The sequence below is a fragment of the Vombatus ursinus genome, unplaced genomic scaffold, assembly GCF_900497805.2.
Source record: "Vombatus ursinus unplaced genomic scaffold, bare-nosed wombat genome assembly UNPS02014785.1, whole genome shotgun sequence".
Classification (NCBI taxonomy): Eukaryota; Metazoa; Chordata; class Mammalia; order Diprotodontia; family Vombatidae; genus Vombatus; species Vombatus ursinus.
The window spans coordinates 12,095,052-12,117,666 of record NW_020954563.1 but is presented as its reverse complement, the minus strand read 5'-3'; the positions used below and the strand labels follow the sequence as shown (position 1 = coordinate 12,117,666).

At 41.8% G+C, this 22,615-nt stretch overlaps 1 protein-coding gene across 4 annotated transcripts in view; it reads right to left on the bottom strand.

The window, feature by feature from the left end:
- Window positions 1–17,755: 17,755 nt before the first annotated feature.
- The window catches only part of L3MBTL1 (L3MBTL histone methyl-lysine binding protein 1), a 62,367-nt gene continuing 57,507 nt past the window's right edge, over window positions 17,756–22,615 (bottom strand). For 2 of the 4 annotated variants that reach the window (XM_027867130.1, XM_027867133.1), the window contains 3 exons: window positions 19,681–19,838; window positions 19,090–19,152; window positions 17,756–18,192 (listed from right to left, as the gene is read on the bottom strand). In XM_027867130.1, coding sequence (XP_027722931.1) covers window positions 18,076–18,192; window positions 19,090–19,152; window positions 19,681–19,838 — 338 coding nt within the window. In that variant the 3' untranslated portion in view covers window positions 17,756–18,075. Of the gene's footprint in view, window positions 18,193–19,089; window positions 19,153–19,680; window positions 19,839–22,615 lie in introns of those variants that run through there. The other 2 variants (XM_027867131.1, XR_003569543.1) reach the window with 2 other exon arrangements.

The window sequence follows — 22,615 nt, the reverse complement described above, 5'->3', positions numbered from 1 at the left end:
AAATCACTTACGCTCAGTTCTAAGGATCTAAACATGTACTTCAAATTAATAGAATAAAAATGTCCAAATTTACAAAGATGCAGTCCCAATACAGTTTCTACATTCAAAATGGCCTTTAGGCCAACTGCTAGTCTGAAATTCAAGGGCCAAATTACCCAGTCACAGCTTTCTCAATGGTGTCTATTCCTATGTTTGTCCAGATTCCAAGTGAGCTTAGGTTCAATTCAGCAGCTCATGGAATGTTTGAATATATTGTAAGGCCCTCATTTTACAGATGAGGAAACTGGCCTAGACGTAATTAGCCCAAAGTCACGCAGATAGTAACTAGCAGTGATAATTTCAAGCTTCTCATTTCCTCCCTTTCCTCATTTTTTTTTCTTTTTCTGGAGAATATGTTGCATTCAATTTTCTTGTTCAGCCTTGAAAATTTTTGTTTCTCTGGCTCTGGAGTCAAAGAACTTGGGTTCAAATCCTGCTTCTGTGATGTTGGACAAGTCAATTAACTTCCTTGGGCCAAAGTTTTCTCATCTGTAAAATGAGGGAATTGGACTAGACGGCCTCTGAGGGCCCTTCCAGCTTTAGATACATGATCCTAAATATTTTAAAAAATAAGTATGAATAAAAATAAAAATCACTGTTAAGAGCAATATTCAAACTTGAAAAAAGCTTCTCACTCTATGTACCAAGATAATTTCCAAATGGTTACATGACTTAGACATAAAAGGTGTCATCATAAATAAATCAGAAGGGCAAGGAAGAATATGTCTTTCAGATCTATGGATAGGGAAAGAGTTCATGACTAAAGGATAGAGAACATCACAGAAGATAAGATGGGCAATTTTGATTATATAAAACTGAAAAGTTTTTGCATAAACAAAATCAATGTAGCTGAAATTAGAAGGAAATCAGGAAACGGAAAAATCTTCGCAGCAAGCTTTTCTGATAAATGTCATGTTTCCAAGATATATAGGAAATAGATTCAAGCCTATAAAATAGGTTGATAAATGGTCAAAGGATAAGAACAGGTAGTTTTCAGAGGAGGAAATTCAAAGGATCAATAGCCATATGAAAACATGCTTCTAATCACTAATAATTAGAGAAATATAAATTGAAGCACTCACCTCATACCTATAAGATTGGCAAAGTTGCCAAAAACAGAAAACAACAAATGCTGAAGAGGCTGTGGAGAAAACAGGCACATTCATACATTGTTGGTTGAACTGGTCCAGCCATTCTGGAAAGCAATTTGGAACTATGATTAAAAAAAAAAATTACCAAATTGTACACAACCTTTGACCCAATAACTAGTCTTATAATCCTGAAGAGATCAAAGAAAGAGGAAAAGAACCCACATATACAAAAATATTTATAGCCACTCTTTTTGTGATGGCAAAGAAGTAGAAACTAAGTAGGTATTCATAAAATAGAAAATGGGCTGAACAAATTATGGTATTTAAAAGTAATAGAATGGTACTGTGTGTTTAGAAATGATGAAAAGAACAATTTCAGAGAAATCTGGGAAGATTTGAGAAACTGAGGCAAGTAAAGGAAGCAGAATCAGAACAATTTATACAATAGCAACAAATTGTAAAGACAAACAACTTTGAAAGAATCAGTGACTCTGATAAACACAATGACCAACCATGATTTCAGAGGATTATTGCTGAAAATGCTACCAACTCAAGACAGAGAGATGTTGAACTCAGAGTGCAGATTGAGACATACTTTTTGGACACAGTCAATGAGGGAATTTATATTTATACTGTATATATTTACATACACAACATATTTGTGCATATTCATTACAAGGTCTTTGTTTTTCTTTCTTTTTCAGTGGAGAGGTAAGGCAGAGAAAGGAGGAAGAAGTAAATTTCAGACAGTTAAAAAAAAGTTTCTTTTCCCTGACTCCAGGCTTTACCTACCGTAGCTCATCTTAGAAAAACTGCCTAAATAATTGGGTGAGCACTGTTTTCTTGCAGTGTGCTCTTCAGGACTCAACAGTGGCTTCCCATGATCTAAAAGATCAAATCTAAACACTCATATCGAATGAATACACATCAAATGGTTCCGTCTTCAAAACCCTTCTTGGAAATTGAACCAAACTGTTTTGTTTCTTTTGCATCTCAAAAGTTTATAGAACAGCCAGACCCTGAAAGGGCTCTGTGATTCTCTGAAGATCATTTCCAGGCAGGTGGTTGGACAGGGGAAAGGATATGATGGTGCCATAATAAGCAATTCCCCTCCTCCACATTCTAAATTAATCCAAATTCACTTTAAATATATTTAAACATAAAAGCTATGCCAACCAAAAACCTGTTCTGTTGTAACTTGAAATTCATGATGACATTTATGCATATTTGGTTTTTCTGAATATTTAATTTCACCCCAATTACATGTAAAAACAATTTTGAACATTCATTTTTTAAAAATTTGAGTTCCAAATTCTTTCTTTTTCTCCCCTCTCCCCTTCTTGAGACAATAAGCAATTTGATATAGGTTATACGTGTTTAGTCATGCAAAATATATTTCTGTATTAGTCATATTATGAAAGAAGACACAGATCCCTTCTCCTCCCCCCAAAAAAATCTTGAAAAAAAATAAAGTGAAAAATAGTGTGCTTTGATTTGCATCAGTTCTTTCTCTGGAGGTGGATAGCATTTTTCATCTTGAGTCCTTTGGAATTCTCTTGGATCATAGTATTGCTGAGAATAGCTAAGTCATTCACAGTTGATCATCATACAATATTGCTGTAACTGTGTACTGTTTTGGTTCTGCTCACTTCACTTTGCATCAGTCCATATAAATCCAGGTTTTTCTGAAATCATCCTGCTCGTCATTTCTTATAGTACAATAGTATTCCATTATAATCATATACTACCACTTGTTTAGCCAATGATGGATATTCCCTCAATTTCCATCTTTTGCCACCATAAAAAGAGCTGCTATAAATATTTTTGTACAAAGAACTCTTCTTCACTTTTTAAAAAAATCTCTTTGGGATACAGACCTAGTAGTGGGATTAGTGTGTCAAAGGGTGTTTACAGTTTTATAGCCCTTTAGGCATAGTTCCAAATTGCTCTTCAGAATGGTTGGATCAGTTCACAACTCCACCAACAATGCAAAGTTTTTTCATCCCAATTTTCCTACATCCCCTCCAACATTTATCATTTTCTTTTTCTGTCATATTAGCTAATCTGATAGTGTGAGGTGGTACCTCAGAGTTATTTTAATTTGCATTTCTTTAATCAATAGTGACTTAAAACATTTTTCATATAACTATAGATAGCTTTGATTTCTTCTTCTGAAAACTGCCTATTCATATCCTTTTACCATTTATCAGTTGGGGGATGACTTGCATTCTTATAAATTTGACTCAGTTCTCTATATGTTTGAGAAATGAGGCCTTTATTAGGGATACTTGCTGTAAAAATTTTTTCCCCCTGATTTCTGCTTTCCTTCTAATCCTGGCTGCATTGGTTTTGTTTGTGCAAAATCTTTTTAATTCAATATAATCAAAATTATCCATCTTATATCTCTTAATGCTTTCTCTTGTATGGCCATAAATTTTTCCCTTATCCATAGATCTGACAAGGTAAGCTATTCCTTGTTCTCCTAATTTGTTTATGGTATCACACTTTATGTCTAAATTATGTACCCATTTTGCACTTATCTTGGTATATGGTGTAAAATGTTGGTCTATACCTAGTTTCTATCATAATGTTTCCCAGTTTTCCCAGTAGTTTTTGTCCAATAGTGAGTTCAATTTATGCATATTTAACAAAATTTCTCCCACTATCTTTGTGGATGAGATACAGAAATATAGACTGAGTAAACGAGTGTATGAATGGATGAATGACAAAGTATTTATTAAGTCCTCACTATGTGTAAGCACTGTGCTAAGCCCTGTGAACACAAAAACAAAACCGAACAGTGCTTACCCTCAAGGAGCTTAAATTCTAATTTGGGAAATAGTGGCCGGTGAAGGGTATTTTAATTTGTAAAGTTATAGGAATAGTGAGTGGAGCCACTGAGCAGATTGACCTGCCATTTTCAAGAGCAATGGAATTATTAATTTGATTATGACTCTAGAACTAGACAGTATGGGGGTAGGAGGTAGGGAGGTAGGGAGGTCAAGTTCTTGGAAGCCAGGAAGCTGTTAAAAAAGATGGCAAGGGAGTAAAGTGAATCATGGCTGGAGTAGCTGGCCTGAAATAGTAGACTTTTCTGATCTTACATCAGTCAGGACCTTGGGAGCCTTTTATTAAGGGGATTTGTTCCATGAAGTTTGGATTCAGCCAAAGGGTTGCACTTCAGGACCTAGAGGGCCACATGTGGCCTTGAGGGTGCAGGTTCCCCACCCCTGGTGTATGTGGCACGTAGTAGATGCTATATAAATGCTTATTCCCTTCCTTTCTCCCCAACATCACTTGCAGAGGATGAGGAGATGGAGAAATTCTATGTAGAACTTGATAAGAGCCTGCAGATTAAATCAGCCTATACTTTAATGGAGGCAGCTAGATGACTCAGTGGACAGAACATTAGTCCTAGAGTCAGGAAAACTTGAGTTCAAATTCATCCTCAGACACTTATTAACTGTGTGACCCTGAGTGAGTCACACATTCTGCCCTAATTCACTGGAGAAGAAAATGACAAAATATTCCAGTATCTTTGCCAAGAAAACCCCATGGACATAACTTAATAACTAAACAACAATACTTTAATAATAGTCACCTTCAATCCTAAAAAAAAAAATCCTATATGATATGGGGATGACACTGAAGAACATGTTGGAAAATAGGGTTTAGGTATAAGGAATAAGAGACCAAAGGCTTATAGATTATACTGAAGCCTCACACCCATACATCATGAATACTTTTCTTTGGGAAAAGAACTGGTAGGCACTCAGTACCAAATAATATCACACTCAAAAATGAAATTAATCATATTTTAATAGATAGGAAATGACTCATTATTAATGTGGGAGTCTTTCCTGAATCAGCTGTCTATTTGCATTCAGATCACCAACTTGATAGAGCAAAGATCAAAATTAATACTAAACCAGAAGAAATAATAAAAAATTAGTGCTGTGATGTCCAATTAAAACAACTCCAACTGGATCAATTTAGCAAATTATTGATGCTCAGTATCAATTAATTCTCAGGGCTAAAATCCTGTGAAGTTGTAGTGAAGAAGCAGCTTGATCTAGAGGGCAGTGACCTAACTGTCCCACTTGTTTAGTTTTTAAAGTCCTGGCTTTACTACCTGGCTCTAACCTAACACAGTACATTCCTCCCCACCTTGTACTCTGTGGTTTAATCACTGGTCTTCTCTCTGCTCTTTACATATAACACTCCAAATCCTATTTCTTAACCTTTGCACTGGCCATCCCTGGTGTCAGGAAAGAAGTCTCTCCTCCCCTCTGCCTCACAGAATCTTTCTTTTCCTTTAAGATGTAGCTCAAACACTTACTTCTACGTGAAGTCTTTCCTGATCTCTCCAACTGCTAGTGCCTTCTCCCTGAAATACCTTGTAGTAATTCCCTTTCTATTTGTTATGTATATAATTTTATATGTACTTGTTCTCTTCCCTGTTAAAATGTAAGTCCTTGAGAGGAGAGATTTTAATTTCTTTTTATTCTTTGTTCGCATAGTAGGTACTTAATAGTTGTTTATTGATTAAGAAAGCCTGCAGTGCAGGAGTTAAGCAGCTCTGGGGTCCCAACACATTCTTGAGGCTCCTAGTGTCGAAGCTAATGCCTGAATGCAAGCAGGTTTCAGCAGGTCTCTAACATGTCTCAAAGGCTTCTGCAGAATCTGAAGAGGGAGATGGAACTGAAACCTAACTTCCATCAGGCAAGTGAGTCTTGCAATCGGTTTTCCTTCCCTGATACATTGCAGGAGGAAAGGAATAGATTATAATTTTTTGAAGACTTATAAGGGGTTATACAGATTTGAGTTTGGTGGTAAGGATGATTCCATTATTTGACTATCCTGTATTACTTACCTTGCTATTATATTTTGATTAGATCCTTTGGCTCCTTGATTTAAGGTTCCTATTTGTTTTGTATAATTTTGTGTCCGTCAACACGCATTTATTAAATGTCTACCAAGTGCGGAGCCCTGGGGATTCAAAGAAACCAAAAGACAGTCCCTGCTCTTGGGGAGGTCACAGTCCAATAGGGGAGACCATGAAAACAACTATGGACAAACAAAATATAGATGGGATAAATTGAAGATAATGAAGAGAGGGAAGGCACTAGCATTTAGGGGAATTGGAAAAGGCTTCTTGTAGGAGGTGAGTTTTTAGCCAGGACTTGAAGGAAGTCATGGAAGCCAAGAGTCAGAGAGGAAAAGGGAGAGAATTCCAGGCATGGGTGAACAGCCAGTGAAAATGCAGAGTCAGGAAGTGAAGCATCTTGTGGAGGAACAGCAAGGACATCCATGTCACTGGGACTCCCTCAGAGGTGGCAGGAGGGGACCAGATTATGAAGGACTTTTGATCCTGGAGGGCATAGAGAGCTAATGGAGTTGATTGAACAGGGAGAGATGGGGACACGGTCAGGCCTGTGCTTTAGAAGAATCATGTTAGTGGCTGAATGGAGGATGGATTGGAGAGGGAGATACTAGAGGGAGGTTGACCCACCAGCAGCTACTGCAGTAGTCTAAGAGGGAGGTGATGAGGGCCTGCACCAGGGTGGTGGCAGTGTCAGAAGAGAAGGGAACGTATTCAAGAGATATTAAAAAGGTAAAATTTTGATAGGAGTTGGCAACAGATTGGATGTAGGTGGGGGTGAGGGTGAGGAGTCGAGATGGCACTTAGGTTTGTTTGGGTAACAGAGGATAGTGGTACCTTCAACAGTAACTGGAAAGTGAGGAAGAGGGAAAGACTTGGGTGGAAAGGTGAGTACAGTTTTGGACATGTTGAATTTAAGATGTCTATAAGACATCCTGATCAAGATGTCTGCAAGGCAAATGGGAGGTTAGGTGGGAAGTTTGAGCTGTATGAGCAGATCTGAAAATCATCAGCATGTAGGTAATAATGGAATACACAGCTGATGAAATTACAATGTGAAACAATATAAAGGGAGAAGAAGGCCCAAGCCATAAATGGTTATAACCTGGGCTTTGAGCTGTATTTGAATAATTATGATTACCCCAAGTATCTTACATTGAACCTAGAGCTATCCAGGGGTTCTAGAGTTGGGAGGGAACTGGACTGCTACATAACTCTGGCACCACTTACCTCACTGGATTGTTTTGGGAACAAAGTAAGATAATGCTTGTTAAGTACATAGTAAAGTTCTGTTTTTGTTTTGTTTTTTTGGTGAGGCAATTGGGGTTACGTAAGTTGCCCAGAGTCACACAGCTAGGGAGTGTTATGTGTCTGAGGCTGGATTTGAACTCAGGTCCTCCTGACTCCAGGGCCAGTGCTCTATCCACTGTGCCACCTAGCTGCCCCTGCATAGTAAATCTTGATGCACAGTTATGAGGTCGACTATTATTTTTGTTACTACTAATAAAGGTATCTCCACTAAAGTCCTATGTTGATGCCTCATTGTGGTACAGAGATGATCCTGGGTTACCCAAGGCTATGTCAGTTGAGGATGAGTTATAGAAAGTCTTACCAAATGAAAAGTCTTCAAGTATAGGCTGAATGGCATATTGATATGTATCCTAGCATATCACCAAGTGATGACTTTTTTTTTTTAGCCACAGTAACTCACAAAGACCATTTCATAAATCACAGAGAGATTGTGATGTGTCACTGGAGAGATTCCCAAGGCTTACAGAGGCAGTAGATAATGCAGTGGATAGGGCACAGGGCCTTGAGTCAGCAAGGCCTGAGTTCAAATCCAGCCTAAGGCACTTACTAGTGGTGTGACCATGGGCAAGTCACTTAACCTCTGTTTTCCCCAACTGTAAAATGGAGATAATAACAGCACCCACTTCCTAGGGTTATTATGAGGCTCAAATGAGATATTTGTTAAGTGGTTAGCATAGTGCCTGGCAATAGTCAGTGCTTACTAAATGCTTGTTTCCTTCCTTCCTATGAAATTGTACATCCTTGTAATATTGGTATTGTAGAACAGCAAATGACAAAAGAGGAATTTAGAAGGGAAGGAATCATCAATTGTAAGACCACAAATTTCAATGGTCTCTTAGAGGCAATCTAGTCTACTCTCTCTCTCATTTTGCAGAGAAAATTGGGGCTCAGAGAGGGACTTTCTTGCCCAAGGTCATGCCAATCTGGATTCCACATCCAATATCCTTTACACTATATCACAGCTGTCTCTGCTTTTGTTAGTCAAGAACCTTAGACCTCAGTGCATTCTCCTTTCTGGCTGGGCTTCCAGAAAACTCACACAGAGCTAACTTTCGTGCTCCACAGTCAGAACTATTTATCCTTGGTGCCTGGTTGCATCTATTTCTCTGCCCCCACCTTTTTTCATTGAGAAAATTTTTGTTTTGTCTTATACTGGGTTTATATAAACTACCTCAGAACCTTGTGGGAAGCAGGTGAAATGTGAATAAACATTGGGAGTTAGGCTGCGGTTTGTCCTTTGTTCTCCAAGAAGACCACGACATCAGGGAAGCAGGTGGGGTGTAAGTAAACATATGGAGAGAATCAAGACATTGTTTGATTCAGCTGTTCACATTTATTTACTGGTAATTTCAAAACACTGACAAAACACATCACACTTTGCTTGTAACTCTCCCCCCCTCCCCCGCCTTAAATCTCTGTATACTTGGGACATAAAGCTCCAGATTAGCTGCATCCACTTGAACTAGAGTATTTTCCTCATGAAAACACAAAAAATGGTGCAAATATCAAAAACGTGCCCAAAAAATGTGCAAAAGAACAAAAGTGCAAAAGTTTCCTTTGTTGTTGTCACCACAGTTATCCCCCCACCCCCAAATGCCAAACTTAAATAGAAAGGGCCTCTCCCCTCTCAAGTCCAGGGCTAGGCTGGGGCAAAAGGGAGGGATTTCCCTCTCTTTCAGAAACTGGTGGGGTTGGGGTGGAGGGATGTAAGGAGAGGGGTAAAAGAAGTGAGGCCAGAAATCGTCTCCATTGCTTCCCCCACATCCAAGTGCAAAGATTTCATCCTGGAGGGGTAGAAGGCAATGGCTGAATTTTCTCCCCTTCTGTGATTTTTCTTCCACTCCAAAGTGCTTGACATTGGTGCAGGAAGTATGGATGCTTCCAGGTTTGGAGAGGTGAGGGCCTCTTCCTCCAAGAGTCCCTGGCTCCTCTTACTTTCTCCACAACCAAACTACACAAATCTTTGCTGGCAGATTCATCCCTCCGTGGAAACAAATACGGTCTTAGCACCTCACCTAGGGATCCTGGAGAGGCTAACCTAGCACCAGTCGTTTTGCCCCAAGGCAGGAGGTGAAAGAGCATTGCTCTCCATTTAACAGAGAGGCATGACTAGAAAAAAATAATGCCAGGCCCAAGAACCAAGATTAGGGGAGAGTCAGTCAGCCTTCTTGCCCTCTTTGTCCCAGTGTGGCCTTGACAAAACTCAATCCTATCACCCCAAAGGACTTGCGAGCCATGCCCTTTTGAAATGAGTCACCCGCCTTCCAGGGCTGGGTTCTGAGGTCTCTCTTCACTTTGGAGCAGTAATGCAGAGGCAATGGGGTATGAGTGATTCAGCTTGCACAAGCCCCAGACAGCTGAACTCAGAGAAGTCGGGGGAGGGAGTGGAGAGCAGGCAGGACACTGACAAAACGAGATACCCTCCCCCACCAAGGCACCAAGCTGCCTCATCAGCAGGGGAAGAGCTTCACCACCAAAGAGGAAACCCCACAAGTGGGGGGCTCCTGCCAGGTCCTGTAAGTCCCAAGTCACTCTGGGCAAGGTTGCAGCTGGTTTTCCAGCCCCCCCTCACCCCATCCCAAAATGCCTTTGGCTTTAGAGTCCCTGGTCAGGATAAGCAGTAGTCGCTGTAGCACCATAGACAAAGACAACAGCAAGTTCTCATCCTTCTGAGGGAGTGATGCAGGTGGCACCGAGATACCCTTTCCCACAGTTCCCTAGGACCTGCCCCATTTGCCCAGGGACCCCCTCCTCCCTTCCCCAAGAAAGGCTCCTTTGTGACTCCAGAGGTCCCAGTCCCAACCCTCCGCCCTATGCATCCACCAAGAATGTCCTTCTATTTCTGCTTGGCTCTCTGCAACTTGCAGACTGAGGGACCAAGGGCCTCTCATTTCAGCTTCCCCAGCTTCAAGTAAACTTTAGCAGGACTCCACCTTGATGGGGTGAGGGGGTGGGAATGGGCAGTGCTTTGGGTTTGTCTGTCTTTGTTTTGAAAGAAAAAAAATTTCAAATTGTAATAGCCCTTAACTTTCTCCCTAAGTCCTGACCTTGTCCTGGGCAAATGGCCTTTCAGGTCAGCACCTATGGTCAGGGCTCCTTACACCCGAAGACATCCCCCAGCTCCACATGCTCATAGCATCTTTTCCATATCACATACCTAACCACAACCCCTCACACATAACAGCCACACACTCATATACCTCTCTCATTGTTTACACCAGATTTTCTTCCATACCACATACAGACACAACACCTTCTCCACCCCCACAACATAAACTCTCCGAAATTCCTACCCATTGGCTCATGTACCCCTCCATATTACCCTCCTTTCCCCTCCCCACATGTTATCCATTTTCACAATACATACTTCCTCATGTCCTTCATATTACATATAGCCATGCAACCTTGTGTCAACTTTATCACACACATTTCATATGCCTACAAAGGTCACACTCACACTCATACTATATACAGATAATATTGCTCTCACAGGTGCTTTCCATACTCATATACCTCTCCATCCACATACATACATGTATACACACGCACACAAGGAACACTCAACTACCGGTCACATTTCAGCTACTGTGTCCACACCATGCAGATAGACATGACTTCACAGACAGTATATATGGGTCCCCTACACAGAGATATCACACCCCCAAGTCATAGCCCCATCTCTCCCATGTTCACATTATACACAATTTCATCCACTTGTATACTTCCCTTACACACATGATCCCCTCTCCCCACCTCCCACCCCCAACATGCTCACAATACACAGAGAGCCGCATCCACTCTCCCCCTGGTCCACTTCATCCAGGCTTTACTCCTCTCTAAAACGACACATTCAACATGTTTAAAGGGCAAAGCCTGAGCAGATCCGGGGCCAGAGAAGATAGTTTGCTTAAACTGGGGCTGGGGTAACTTGGGTTCTTGCCACTGGGTGGGACAGGTAATTGTCCTACCTGAAGCCCAGCCCTAGGGCCCCTTCCCACTGAACCACTGGCTCTGGACTGTAGCCTGTAACCTCTGCAGGGCCAAGGCTGGTGTTCTATGGATAGATATATGCTTTATGGTCTTGGGTTTGCCTTTGTTCTTCTTGGAGGCTGGCTCTGTGGGCCCCAGAAGAAGGGAAAAAAAATTGTGTCCTCCCTCTGCCCTCCCCATGTAGTACAAGGTAGGTAGATATAGGGCTTCCTCTGGTCAGGGGTCTGCTTCCTTTGGCAAAAAGCTCCCAGTCACTGAAGTACTCAGGGTGGGGACCACAAGGAGGACCTATAGTAAGGATCTGGTCCCAAGAGTCTTTTTTGCCCACATTCTCAAAATTCCTCACCGGTAAGGCTGGAAACAAAAGAATCCCACCATTCCAGCCTGGTCCCCTTCTCAAGAAAAGGGTCGGTGCCATCTGGATCAAAGGGCAGATTTGGCAGTGACTGCTCAGGGCCAGGGGTCCCTCTCCTGTCCCCATTCCCTCACCCCGAAGCAGAGGGTGAACTAGGTTCCCAGGAGTCCCCACCCTTGTAGGAAACAGTTTGGCAGTGGCAGAGAGGAAGGACAGTTATGAGAAAGGGACAGATGCCAGAGAACTCATTAAAAAAGATAGAAAAGTTTGCCTACATGCGCCCCCATACACACACACTCACAGCCTCCCCCCCACCCCCAACATCTCTTCTTTTTAAAAATTTCTCATGAAGAGCAAGCAGCAAACATGTAAATGACAGGTCAGAAGTGACCCCACATATTCAGTAGTAAAGAGTCAAAATGCGACATTTCCATGGGAAGCCTAGCATGAGTTTGACCCACACACCAAAGTGGATTGTAGACATGTAGCAGTGAAGAAAGGTTGCTGGTGTTACATGATGAGAGTGCCCATCCCCATCCTTGGGGGGCAGGGAGGGGCAGCGATTGCAGAAATGGGAACCTGACCCTTCCCCTGGCCCCACAAGCTGCTCAGGGATTTGGTAGAGATTGTCCTGCAAGAGCTAGGCCAACCTCTCTCTCACTAGCAGTCACTCCCAAGCTCCTTTGCTTGGGCGTGGTGGGATAGTGGGAACTTTAGCCAATGAGAAGAGAGCATGTTGGAAAAGCAAAGGAGTGGTCTAAAAAAATTATCCAGACCTTTGTTTGCCTTGAAAGAGACCTTAGACTGTCTCCCAAACCCTGGGGCTGGGACCTTGGCACTGGAGTTTGGAACATCATATAGCCCGGGGTTGGTGCTCAAGGCATGTTCAAAAAAGGCATCTTGGCTCAAATTCTGACCTCCTCAGCAACGGGGAGGAAGGCAATGAGGGATTTGCCACAGATCCTCTAAAAACAAGTCTCCCTGTGGATTATGATATCAGAGGGGGAAAAAGAGGAGTTGGGTCAGGCCTGGGTGGGCTCTACCAGCAGAGATGGCCTTGCCCAGGGAGCCAGGCCTGTGGTCAGGCAGGGTCACCAATGACAGAAGAGGAGCTGGGGACTTAGCTAAGGCTGAAGGAGAAGAGGGAAGCTGTAGTAAATGGGTGGGTCAATTGAACAGAATAGTATATCTGACAAGGAGAGAAAAGTGGGTGAAGACTTCAGAAAAATTATGTCAGAAGAAGATGCTTCCTCTTGGATGCTTCCCATTCTGCCAAGCTTTTAAAGCTTTTGAAAAGTTGCTCTTGACTGCTCTGAAAAAGTCTGGTTGCCAAAAAAGAAAGTTCCTGGGGGAGTTATTCAGGAGATTTGAGGGACCATGTGATTACAGCCACTCCAGGTATTCCCTGATCAGAAGTCCTGTCCCTACCTCCCCCAGCACCCAATAACGCCCACAACAACTTTAGAATGTGTGGGAACAGAGCTGGACCCAAGATATTGGGCTAGCTTGGAAGGAAGGCCTATCTCCAGTCCATGCTCTGCCTTTTCGAGGACCTCAGGAGAAAACTCGGCTTCTGGAGTTGGGGACTGCATTTTCTCCAAAGTCCCTCCATTCCCACTCCCTAAGGACCAACCCCAGAAACATGGAGACCAAACCTGGGATGGAAATAGACAAGACTCCCAACAGGGAGAGGCAAGACAGAGAGAGGATGGGGATGCAGGTTTGGGGAGCTGGGGCCAGAAGGAGATGTCAGCAGGAAGGGGAGGACCCCAATGATTGGGAGTCCTGACCCAGGAAAACAGTCACTTTAAGGTATCATCGGCATTTCTGAACATGAGAATGGCATTATAGATCTTCAGGGCTGGGCCCAGCTTGATACACATGATCTTCACGATGTCCGCCTGGGTCAGCAAAAGGAAGGCCTCGCCATCAATCTTCTGGGGTCGGGAAGGATGAGGAGGGAAAAGGTGGTGAGGAGGGAAGGAAAAAGGGCAGAAAGGAAAAGGGGAGGCAGGAAAACAGACAGAAAAGGGAAGACAAGGGGGGAAGGTGAGAGAGAGAAAGGAGGAAAGAAGGGAGAAGGGAAAGGAGAAAAGGGTGATCAGGAAACAGAGAAAAGGAGGAACAAGGAAGGTTAGAGGAAAAGAGAGAAAAGAAAAGAGAGATGAAAAGGACAAGAAGTGAAGAGAGAAAGAAGGGAAAGAGAGACAGAGGACAGAGGGGAAAAAGGGGGAACAGGGAAGGGAAAAGAAAAAGAAGAAGCAAAAAGGAGAAAAGAGGAGGATGGGGGTGGGAGAGAAAGGAATAAAGGAAGAGGGACCAAGAGATAGGGACAGAGAAGGAAAGAAAGATGTAGTGGCTTCTCTCTATAAACACACAGGCATTTGCACAAGCACTGATCGTTTAGGTACAAAATGTCTTTGGATTTCATAAAAATATCTAAGGTTGGAACACTGGATTCTATGCTTTAAAAAAAGAAATTACAATGAGCCTAAGATTTTCTTCCCCCTTAGGAACAGTCACCAAAAACTTCCTAATGAGGAAGATGTTTGAGCAATGGAAAATCAGGGCTTGCTGAAGATATGAACAATCCAAGCTTCTAAGCATAACCTCACCCCCTGGTAATCTCGTCGAATGGATCATGGAACTCCCTTGATCATTTCCCTTTGCATATACAGCCTGGTAGCTACTGACTGAATGACGGGACAGGACTAGGAGTGATTGGAGCTGAGGGAGAGATGAAGGGGAGCTAGGTCTTAAGGATAGAAAGGTAAAAGCCTGAAGGGTTGTTTGTGACTCCGGGGAGCTTTTGGGTCTGAGACTGTTCTGCGGGGCACGGGAAGAAAAAGAAGGGTTGGGCTAGGATCATTTCCAGTTCTAAAGCTATGATCTTATGAAAGTCCTGGGGGCCATGTGGAGACAGCATTAAGGGAGCTGTTGGAACCAATGGGAAGTTAAAAGAAGAGCACCCTCACCCACTCGCACCTCTGGCCCCATGAACGTCTGTTCTTAGAGGGACTGGATGGCTGAGAACAAAGGGATCCTTTAAAGCGGGGAGGTGCCTGAGCCTAAGGGTCTTCTCATTGGTTAGGATGTTCTCTCTAGTGGCTTTTCTGGCTGGCCTTCTTCATTCTGAGAATGACCTTACTTACAGGGTATCTCAAATGTCTGCAAGCTTTAATAGCTTAAATAGCATTAGTTATTAAATAGGAATATTAAATAGTGTCAAAAAGCTTTAATAGTATTAATTATTAAATAACAATATTAAGTAGTGTCTAATAGCTTTTTAAATAGGAATATTAAATAATATCAAAAGCTTTAATAGCATTAATTATAAAATAGGAATATTAAATGGTGTTAAAAAGCTTTAATACTATGTTATTAAATAGGAATATTAAATAGTACCGAATAGCTTTAATAATATTAGCTATTGAATAGTAATATTAAATAGTATCTAATATCTTAAATAGTTATAGTTATTAAGTAATAGTAATAGTTATTAAGTAGCAATATTAAGTAGTATCTAATAGTTTATTAAATAGTATCTAAAAACTTTAACAGTATTAACTATTAAAAAAGAATATTAAATAGTACCTAATAGCTCATTAAATAGAATACTAAATAGTATCTAATAGCTTATTAAATAGGAATGTTAAATAATACCAAAATTTAAATAGTATTAGTTATTGAATAGGAATATTAAATAATATCAAAAGCTTTAATAGTATTAGTTACTAAATAGGAATATTAAATAGTACCTAAAATTTTAAATAGTATTATTGAATAGGAATATTAAGTAGTATTTAAAAGCCTTGATAGTATTAATTATTAAATAGGAATATGAAATAGTATTTAATAGCTTTAATAGTACTGATTATTAAATAGGAATATTAAATAGTATTTAATAGCTTAAATCTAAACTAACTGGTTTGAAATATCCTATATATGCAATATCCTGATCCATTAGATGAGATTACTAGGAGGTGAAACTATGCTTGGAAGCTTGGATTGTTTACATCTTTCTTTTTTTCTTTTAAAATTGTATTTCCTTTTGTTTCTTTTTAAAAATTGTATTCCTTTTCTTTTCTTTTTTTTTTTTAAATCCTTTTTTTTTCCCTCCCAAACCTTTCTCCCTATAGATTATGGCCAGACTGCCACAGTCAGGAGGTGACTCCCACTGAACCAGGGATGGGGGAGCTCTGCACAGAGCTTATATACTCAAAGCCCTCTCATCCACTTGAGGTGTTGCAAGCACTTTCATCTTTCTCAACTACGATTTCCCTGTTTCCTTTTTCACTAAGTTCCAGAATTGAGGTCTCAGGCACAGTTTGCATCTCCCCCAAGTGCTTAGAGAGAGCAGGTTGTACACATTAGTAGACATTAAACAAATGACAACTGAATTGTTACTGAATTCATCCCTAACGGGTGAAGAAACTAATCTTCCCAGCAGAGAACAATGACCACATCCTAGCATGGTAGGAGTGAGGTAGAGGAACACAGGGCCTAGAGATGTACCCAAGACTTAGGAAATTTGAGTTTTAAACACTCAGAAAAAAACAGATACATGATCCGACGGCTAAGGTTGAAACCATGCTGCAATGAGATACACTTCTCGTGAGAATGCCCATGCCGATCCTTCAAAATGGAAATAGAGCAAGAGTCACGCCTCCCCACTCCAACCACAGGGACACAGTGACCAAGCTCCACGAAGTTGACCAGAGACTTTAAAAGGGAATATAGCTTATGGGAGTCTCTAAAAGAGAAAACTTTGATCGCACTGTAGCAAATAATTGCTATGTGAAAGACAAAGGGGAAGCTTTTAAAGACACCAACATAGGGAACTCTTTGATGAGCTCACAGTTAAAAGGATGTATACAAAAGGTGAAAGAAGCAGCCCACAACTAAGGACAAGTACTGTACAATACAGTGAGCCATTGTGTGCAAGAACAGTATTGCAAAGTCTAGGGCGGGCTGAAGTTTGCAAAAAATGCTAAGAATAAGAGAAGGACCTTTGAAAGCCTTGTTTAAGACAAGAAGAAGAAAGGAAAAGTCTGCCACTTGGAGAGATTTATGATTTTAATTTTTGACAGGGAAAAGAATGAACTAGGCAGCTCCTCTTTTGCTCCCATCATCTCTAACAATGAGAATGGTCTTCAAATTGGAAAGGGCAAGACAAAGTCAAGGAGGAATTTCATGACACCTGAGACTTTGCGCATTAGATTGTAAGCTCCTTGAGGGCAGGAACTGTCTTTGGCCTCTTTTTGTATCCCCAGATGCTTAACATAGTGCCTGGCACTTAGCAGGCACTTAATAAATGTTTACTGATTGATAATATATAATTATAAGAGTAATAACAAGAATAATAACAGAGTCTCAATTCCCTTTACATTAGGTCAGGTCTCCAGGCCCAGATGAATCACAACCCAGGCTACCTGAAAGAATTTTCTGATATAATCCCCCAACTATTGCCAGCAATTTTTGAGAAATTATGGAGACCAAAAGAAGCCCCAGGAGACTAGAGACTGGCAAATGTCTGTTTTCAAAAGGGGAACAGGGTGGATTCTAGGAACTACAGAGCAACTAGCTAGCCAGATATCATTAAGTAACAAAATTGAAAAAGGGAACATCAACCAGATGGTTTGTAAATATTTAAAAAAACGTAATGAACACTAGGAGCTAATGTTTGTTCACTCTAAATAAGTCATGCTAAACTAACCTCCTCTCCTTTTTTGGGGGATAGGTTTCCTTTGGGTAAGTAGGTCAGGGGAATGTTGCAGGCATCATGTATCTTGATATCAGTAAAGCAGTTGGTAAGCCTCCTATGATATCCTCAAGGATGAGATGGTGAAATAAGAATATGGGTGATAATGCTGTAAGGTGGATTTAATAACTGTACCCAAAGTATATAGATGAATGGCTGAATATCCTTTAGTGACAGCAAGGTGCGAGCAGGGTTTCCATCCGTGGTCTTATCAGTTTCAATATTTTTACCAATGACTTGGATGACCAAAGGAAGATTTTCTTATCAAATCTGCTGATGGATAGCTGAGACCACTGATGATAGAAACAAGATTCAAAACAATCACGGGAAGTCAATAAAATCAAATATATTTTAACTAATCAATTGTCCAAGTAGAGGAATGGGGTGAGGGATGGGGCGGGCCTGGGTAGATGACAACAGCTCAGGTGAAAAAGACCTAGGAGTTTTAATATATAACACAAGTCCAATGTGAAACAACATTATAATGCAGCTGCTTAAAAAATAAAAGGGTCACAATTAGGCTGCCTTGGGTAAAAGTCTATTGCCCAGAATAAAGGAAGTAAGAATCCCATTGCACTCTGCACTGGTCAGACCATCTAAAATGTTCTGTATGTTCAGTTCTGTTGTCAGTTCTGGGACTCCTTTTTCAGGAGGGACGTTGACAAATTAGGGAGTGACCACAGCAATGAGGCCCGATGAGGATGATGAGAAGTCTGGAAACCGTGCTATCGCAGGAATACTTGAAGAACTGGTTATGTATAGCCTGGTGAAAAGAAGATTGAGGGGAGATAGGATAATGATCTTCAAATATTTGAAAGGTTGTCCTTGTGGAAGATGAAGTATGTTTATTCTGTGTCCATCCAGAAGCAAACCTTGGAACAATGAGCTGAAGTTACAGGGAAGCAGATTTCATCTCAACCTAAGAAAGACCTTCCTAAAGAGTGAAAGCAGTTTTATAACAGAATGGACCGTCTCACGAGGTAATGAGAGTCCCATCACCGGAAGTATGCAAGCAGAAGTCAATATGGCTTTTATGCTGTTTTGAATAGTTAGACTAAATCGTTCCTGAGGTCCTTTGCAATCCTCAGAGTTTGAATTAATTGTCATGAATTAGAGATTGCTTTCTCCTTCTATTTTAAATGGCAACCATTTATTAGCTCAAATGAGGCCCTGCCTCTTGATTTTAAATGTCATGTTTGGGTAAACCTTTATGCTATGTAATGTTATGCCTGTGAAATTTTAGAAACATTTATGCTGCTTGGCACTTGATAAATTGGCTCAAAGAAACAAATGCCTAGACTGACAACAGGAGAATAAATATAACCTGAATTAACTTCACGGGCGTCCATTATTGTCCTTCCTGAAATCTGGCCCGCACAGAGAGACCGTTACTGTCTCTCTGAGGGTTTTGCCATCCCCCTTTACAGCCCATGCCTCATTCCTCCTCAGGATACGTGTTATTAGTGAGATGTAGAAACTGAGGGCCACGGGGAGCCTGTGGCCTCTGATGGGATGAGACTCTCTGAGGTCTGGCTTCCCAAACAGAGGCTGCTCCAGCCTGCTTTCTGCAGCAGCTGGCTGGTACATCTCCCCCCCCCCCCCCCCCCCGCCTCTGCCTGGAACAGCAGCCTCCCCGCTGCTTTGACTGGGCCTTCCTTACCTCGTCTCTGAAGAGTTTAGCTTGTTCATCACAGCCTGTCAGAATCTGGACAAAGCTGAAGACCTTGGAAACCAGGGAAGGGAATATTGATAAAAAAGGGAGAGGAGGAAGCAGAGGAGAGGGAAAGAGATGAGAAGTGAGAATGTAGAATAAATAGGCCAGAAATGCCCTTGGCTTCCCACCACCAGATGAAGCTGACCCCAGGCAGGATCTCGGAATGCTGTATTGGTGACTGCTCCAGCAAGTCAGGGTAAGAAGAGGGGCCCTTAAGATTCCCACCCTTTGCTGGGCTGGACTGGCAGCTTCTCTTCTCCTTTCCCCCTAAAAGGCCCCCAGTACGCTTGTCGAAGGACAGAAAATGGAGGCAGCACCATTGAAAGGGCCAGGCCCGAACAATTAGGAGTCACAATATGGGCTGGGTGATCCTACAATTGTGAGCCGTCACCAACTTTGCTGTGCCAGGCTCAAGGAGGGAGCACCTAAAGTTGGGAGGGGGCATTCAGGACACCTCTGCCACGTTCTTTCATTAGTGGAGTGTGGAGGCAGGCAGGAGGAGGCTTCCTCTCCCCAGATCCAGTAGTGCCCTCATACCTCCTCGATGGTCCATTTGGTCACCGATGCCGCATTGACACTTGCTATCCCCGGCAGAAGTTTGCAGTGTTGCTCCCAGCATGTGGACAAAGAACGACCCGGGTGAGCTGGCAAGGCCGACATGAAGAAGGATTGGTGCATGTTGTCGGGGGGCAAAGCTGGAAACCAAATGCAAAGCCTGACAGACAAATGGGGAGGGGCGCTTGGCCCCCGCTGGGCAGTGCATGACGCTCCTGAAGGGCATCAAAAGCCAGCAGAGAAGTTAAGCCTGGGGGAGGCAGCATGCTTGGAAGGCATGGGGGGCAGGTTCTGAGTATGTGGGTCAGCCAAAGACAGGTCACTTTCAACCTCTTTGTAATCACAATCGAGATGAGGAAATATATGCCCCCTGATTCCTAAGAGCTTAAGACCTCCCACTTCGTCTCTGACACAGGACATCCACAGCTTCAGACTTAAGTTGGTCCATCCTTAGCCTTCTTCAAGGGGTGATCCTGATCCTATCTGTGCCGCCCCCATCCCCATAACAATCAATGTGTACAAGCAACTTTGTGTTGAAGGCCGATTATTAATTAATTATTGATTATTCATGATTATTCCTATCCTTCCATGTTACACTTTGACATATTGAGTACTCTTGGGTTTGATTCCTGCTTTTGAGCTGGGCAAGTCACTTAATCTTTCTGGGCCTCAGTTTCTTCATCTGTAAAATGAGGTCATTGGACCAAATGACCTCAAAGGTATGTTCCAGCTCCAAATCTAAACTCTTATAAGCTCCCACCAGTGATGAAAACGGCAAACTATTCCTGCCTTCCCATCCCATCTTAAGCGATTTTTGGCCATGCCCCACGTCCTCTCCTAACATCCCCATGGGGGGAGGCTGTTTGACACAATGAGGGTTATCCTACAAGTTTCTTGAAGTTGTGAGGATACAACAGATATATATGGATTTCATACTGATTATTCAAATGAGGTGGGTAGTGTTTGGTCATGGCAACTTAAAATGAGGATGAAGGGCTTACTCAAGGTCACAAAGGTTGTGATTAGGTGGGAAATGGGGGAGGGAGACAAAGGAAAAAGCATTTATTAAGCACACCTACTGTGTGCAAAGCACTATGCTAAATATTATCTCATTGATGAGATGATTTGTTTTATTGATCCTCATAACAACCATGGGAAGTAGGTGCTATGGTAGGTGCCATTTTACAATTGAAGAAACCAAGGCAGGCAGAGGTTAAATGACTTGCCTGGGGACACACAGCTAGTAAGTGCTTGAGGTTGGATTTAAACTCAAGTCTTCCTGACTCCTGGGCCAGTGCTCCACTGTGCCACCGAGCTACTCTAAAAGAACACAGGTCTTCGGCTTCTGATCCAGAAGCACCACACCCTTCTCAACAATTGGGGGGTACTTATTGTTGAAGCTTTTTTCATGCTCTTTCTTCTCTTTCAGTTAATAATTTTTTTTTTTTGAACGAGGCAATAGGGGTAAAGTGACTTTCCCAAAGTCACGCAGCTAGTAACTGTTATGTGCCTGAGGCCGGATATGAACTCAGGTCCTCCTGACTCCAGGGCTGGTGCTGTATCCACTGTGCCACCTAGCTGCCCCAATAATTTTTTTTTTAAATAAAAAGAAGATTATGGCTTAAATGTTTCAGTACCACCTTATCCATAAAGCCTTTCCTACTCCCTCAACTGCCAGTGCTCTCCCTTCCAGACTACCTTGCATTCATACTTATCTATGCTGTTTATGCATCCCAAAAATCTTAGTGCAGTTTTAATACCTAATAGCTTGAAGCCATTAAGAGCTTTAATAACTTAACACTGCACTATGACTTTTGGTACACTCTGTATTTATTCTGCATATGCTTAGCTATGTACTGTGGCCTCCCCAATTAGCATCTAAGTACCTGGAGAGTAAGGTTTGTTTCACTCTTTGTTATTTGTATCCCTAGCACAATGCCTAGTGAGTAGGACACCTTAATAAATAGTAGGCACTTAATAAATACCTGTTAATTGTTGATTGATGGAGAGTAGCCTACATTCCATATCTCACTATTCCATCCTTCTCTGATCCACATTCCACACCTTACTGTTACAACCCTCTCTGATCCACCCAACTCCCTCTTCCAATAGAATAATTATAAGGGCTTGTTGTGTGCCCAGCCCTGTGCTAAACACCTTAAGATCCATTTTGTGTGAACACTTGAGCCCCTGCTATGTCCTCAACAAGTAACAGTCATTTAATTCATACGTATTGGTGCTAGGCACTCCCTGTCTACAGTGTGCCCAACACTGTGCTCCAAGTTTATTTAGGGCCCACTGTGTGCTTATTAGAGAAGTGTAGAGATAGTACTGCCTTAACAGGCAAGAAGGCTTGGGGTCACATTCCCCTCTGACACTGACTTGCTGGGTGTGAACCTGGGCAAGTTATTTACTTTTCATGTGTCTTAATATACCTGTCTAAGATTTACAGTATTTTATCACATAATAGTCACTTTCTGTTTTTTTTTCCAGCCCAAAAATTGGTTTATACCTTTCATGAAGTAATTGTTGCATGTATAATTCTGTTTGTCAAGCTGCTTAAAAAGAAACCAGAGCAGCAATGTATTCGGCAGTGGCATATGGATATGCATTTATGTCTCACGCATTGTGAGCTGGGAGCCCAGAATTCTCAGCACACGGCATTGTAAGTATTTAATATTAACATGTATTGAGTATTCCGTCCATCCAAATCTTGCACCAAAGACAGTTTAGTAGTAAATGATTTTTAAGTAATACCAGTACATGTTTTAAAAAGCTTCACATAATGGTCACAACCCACTTCTTGTAAAAAATTTGGCATAAAATCTGCAATGATTATGCAGTGAAATATGGTTTCTGCTAAGCTATAGGCAGTTGCAGCCTGCTGTTGGTGGAAAGATTCCTTACCCATGGGGGT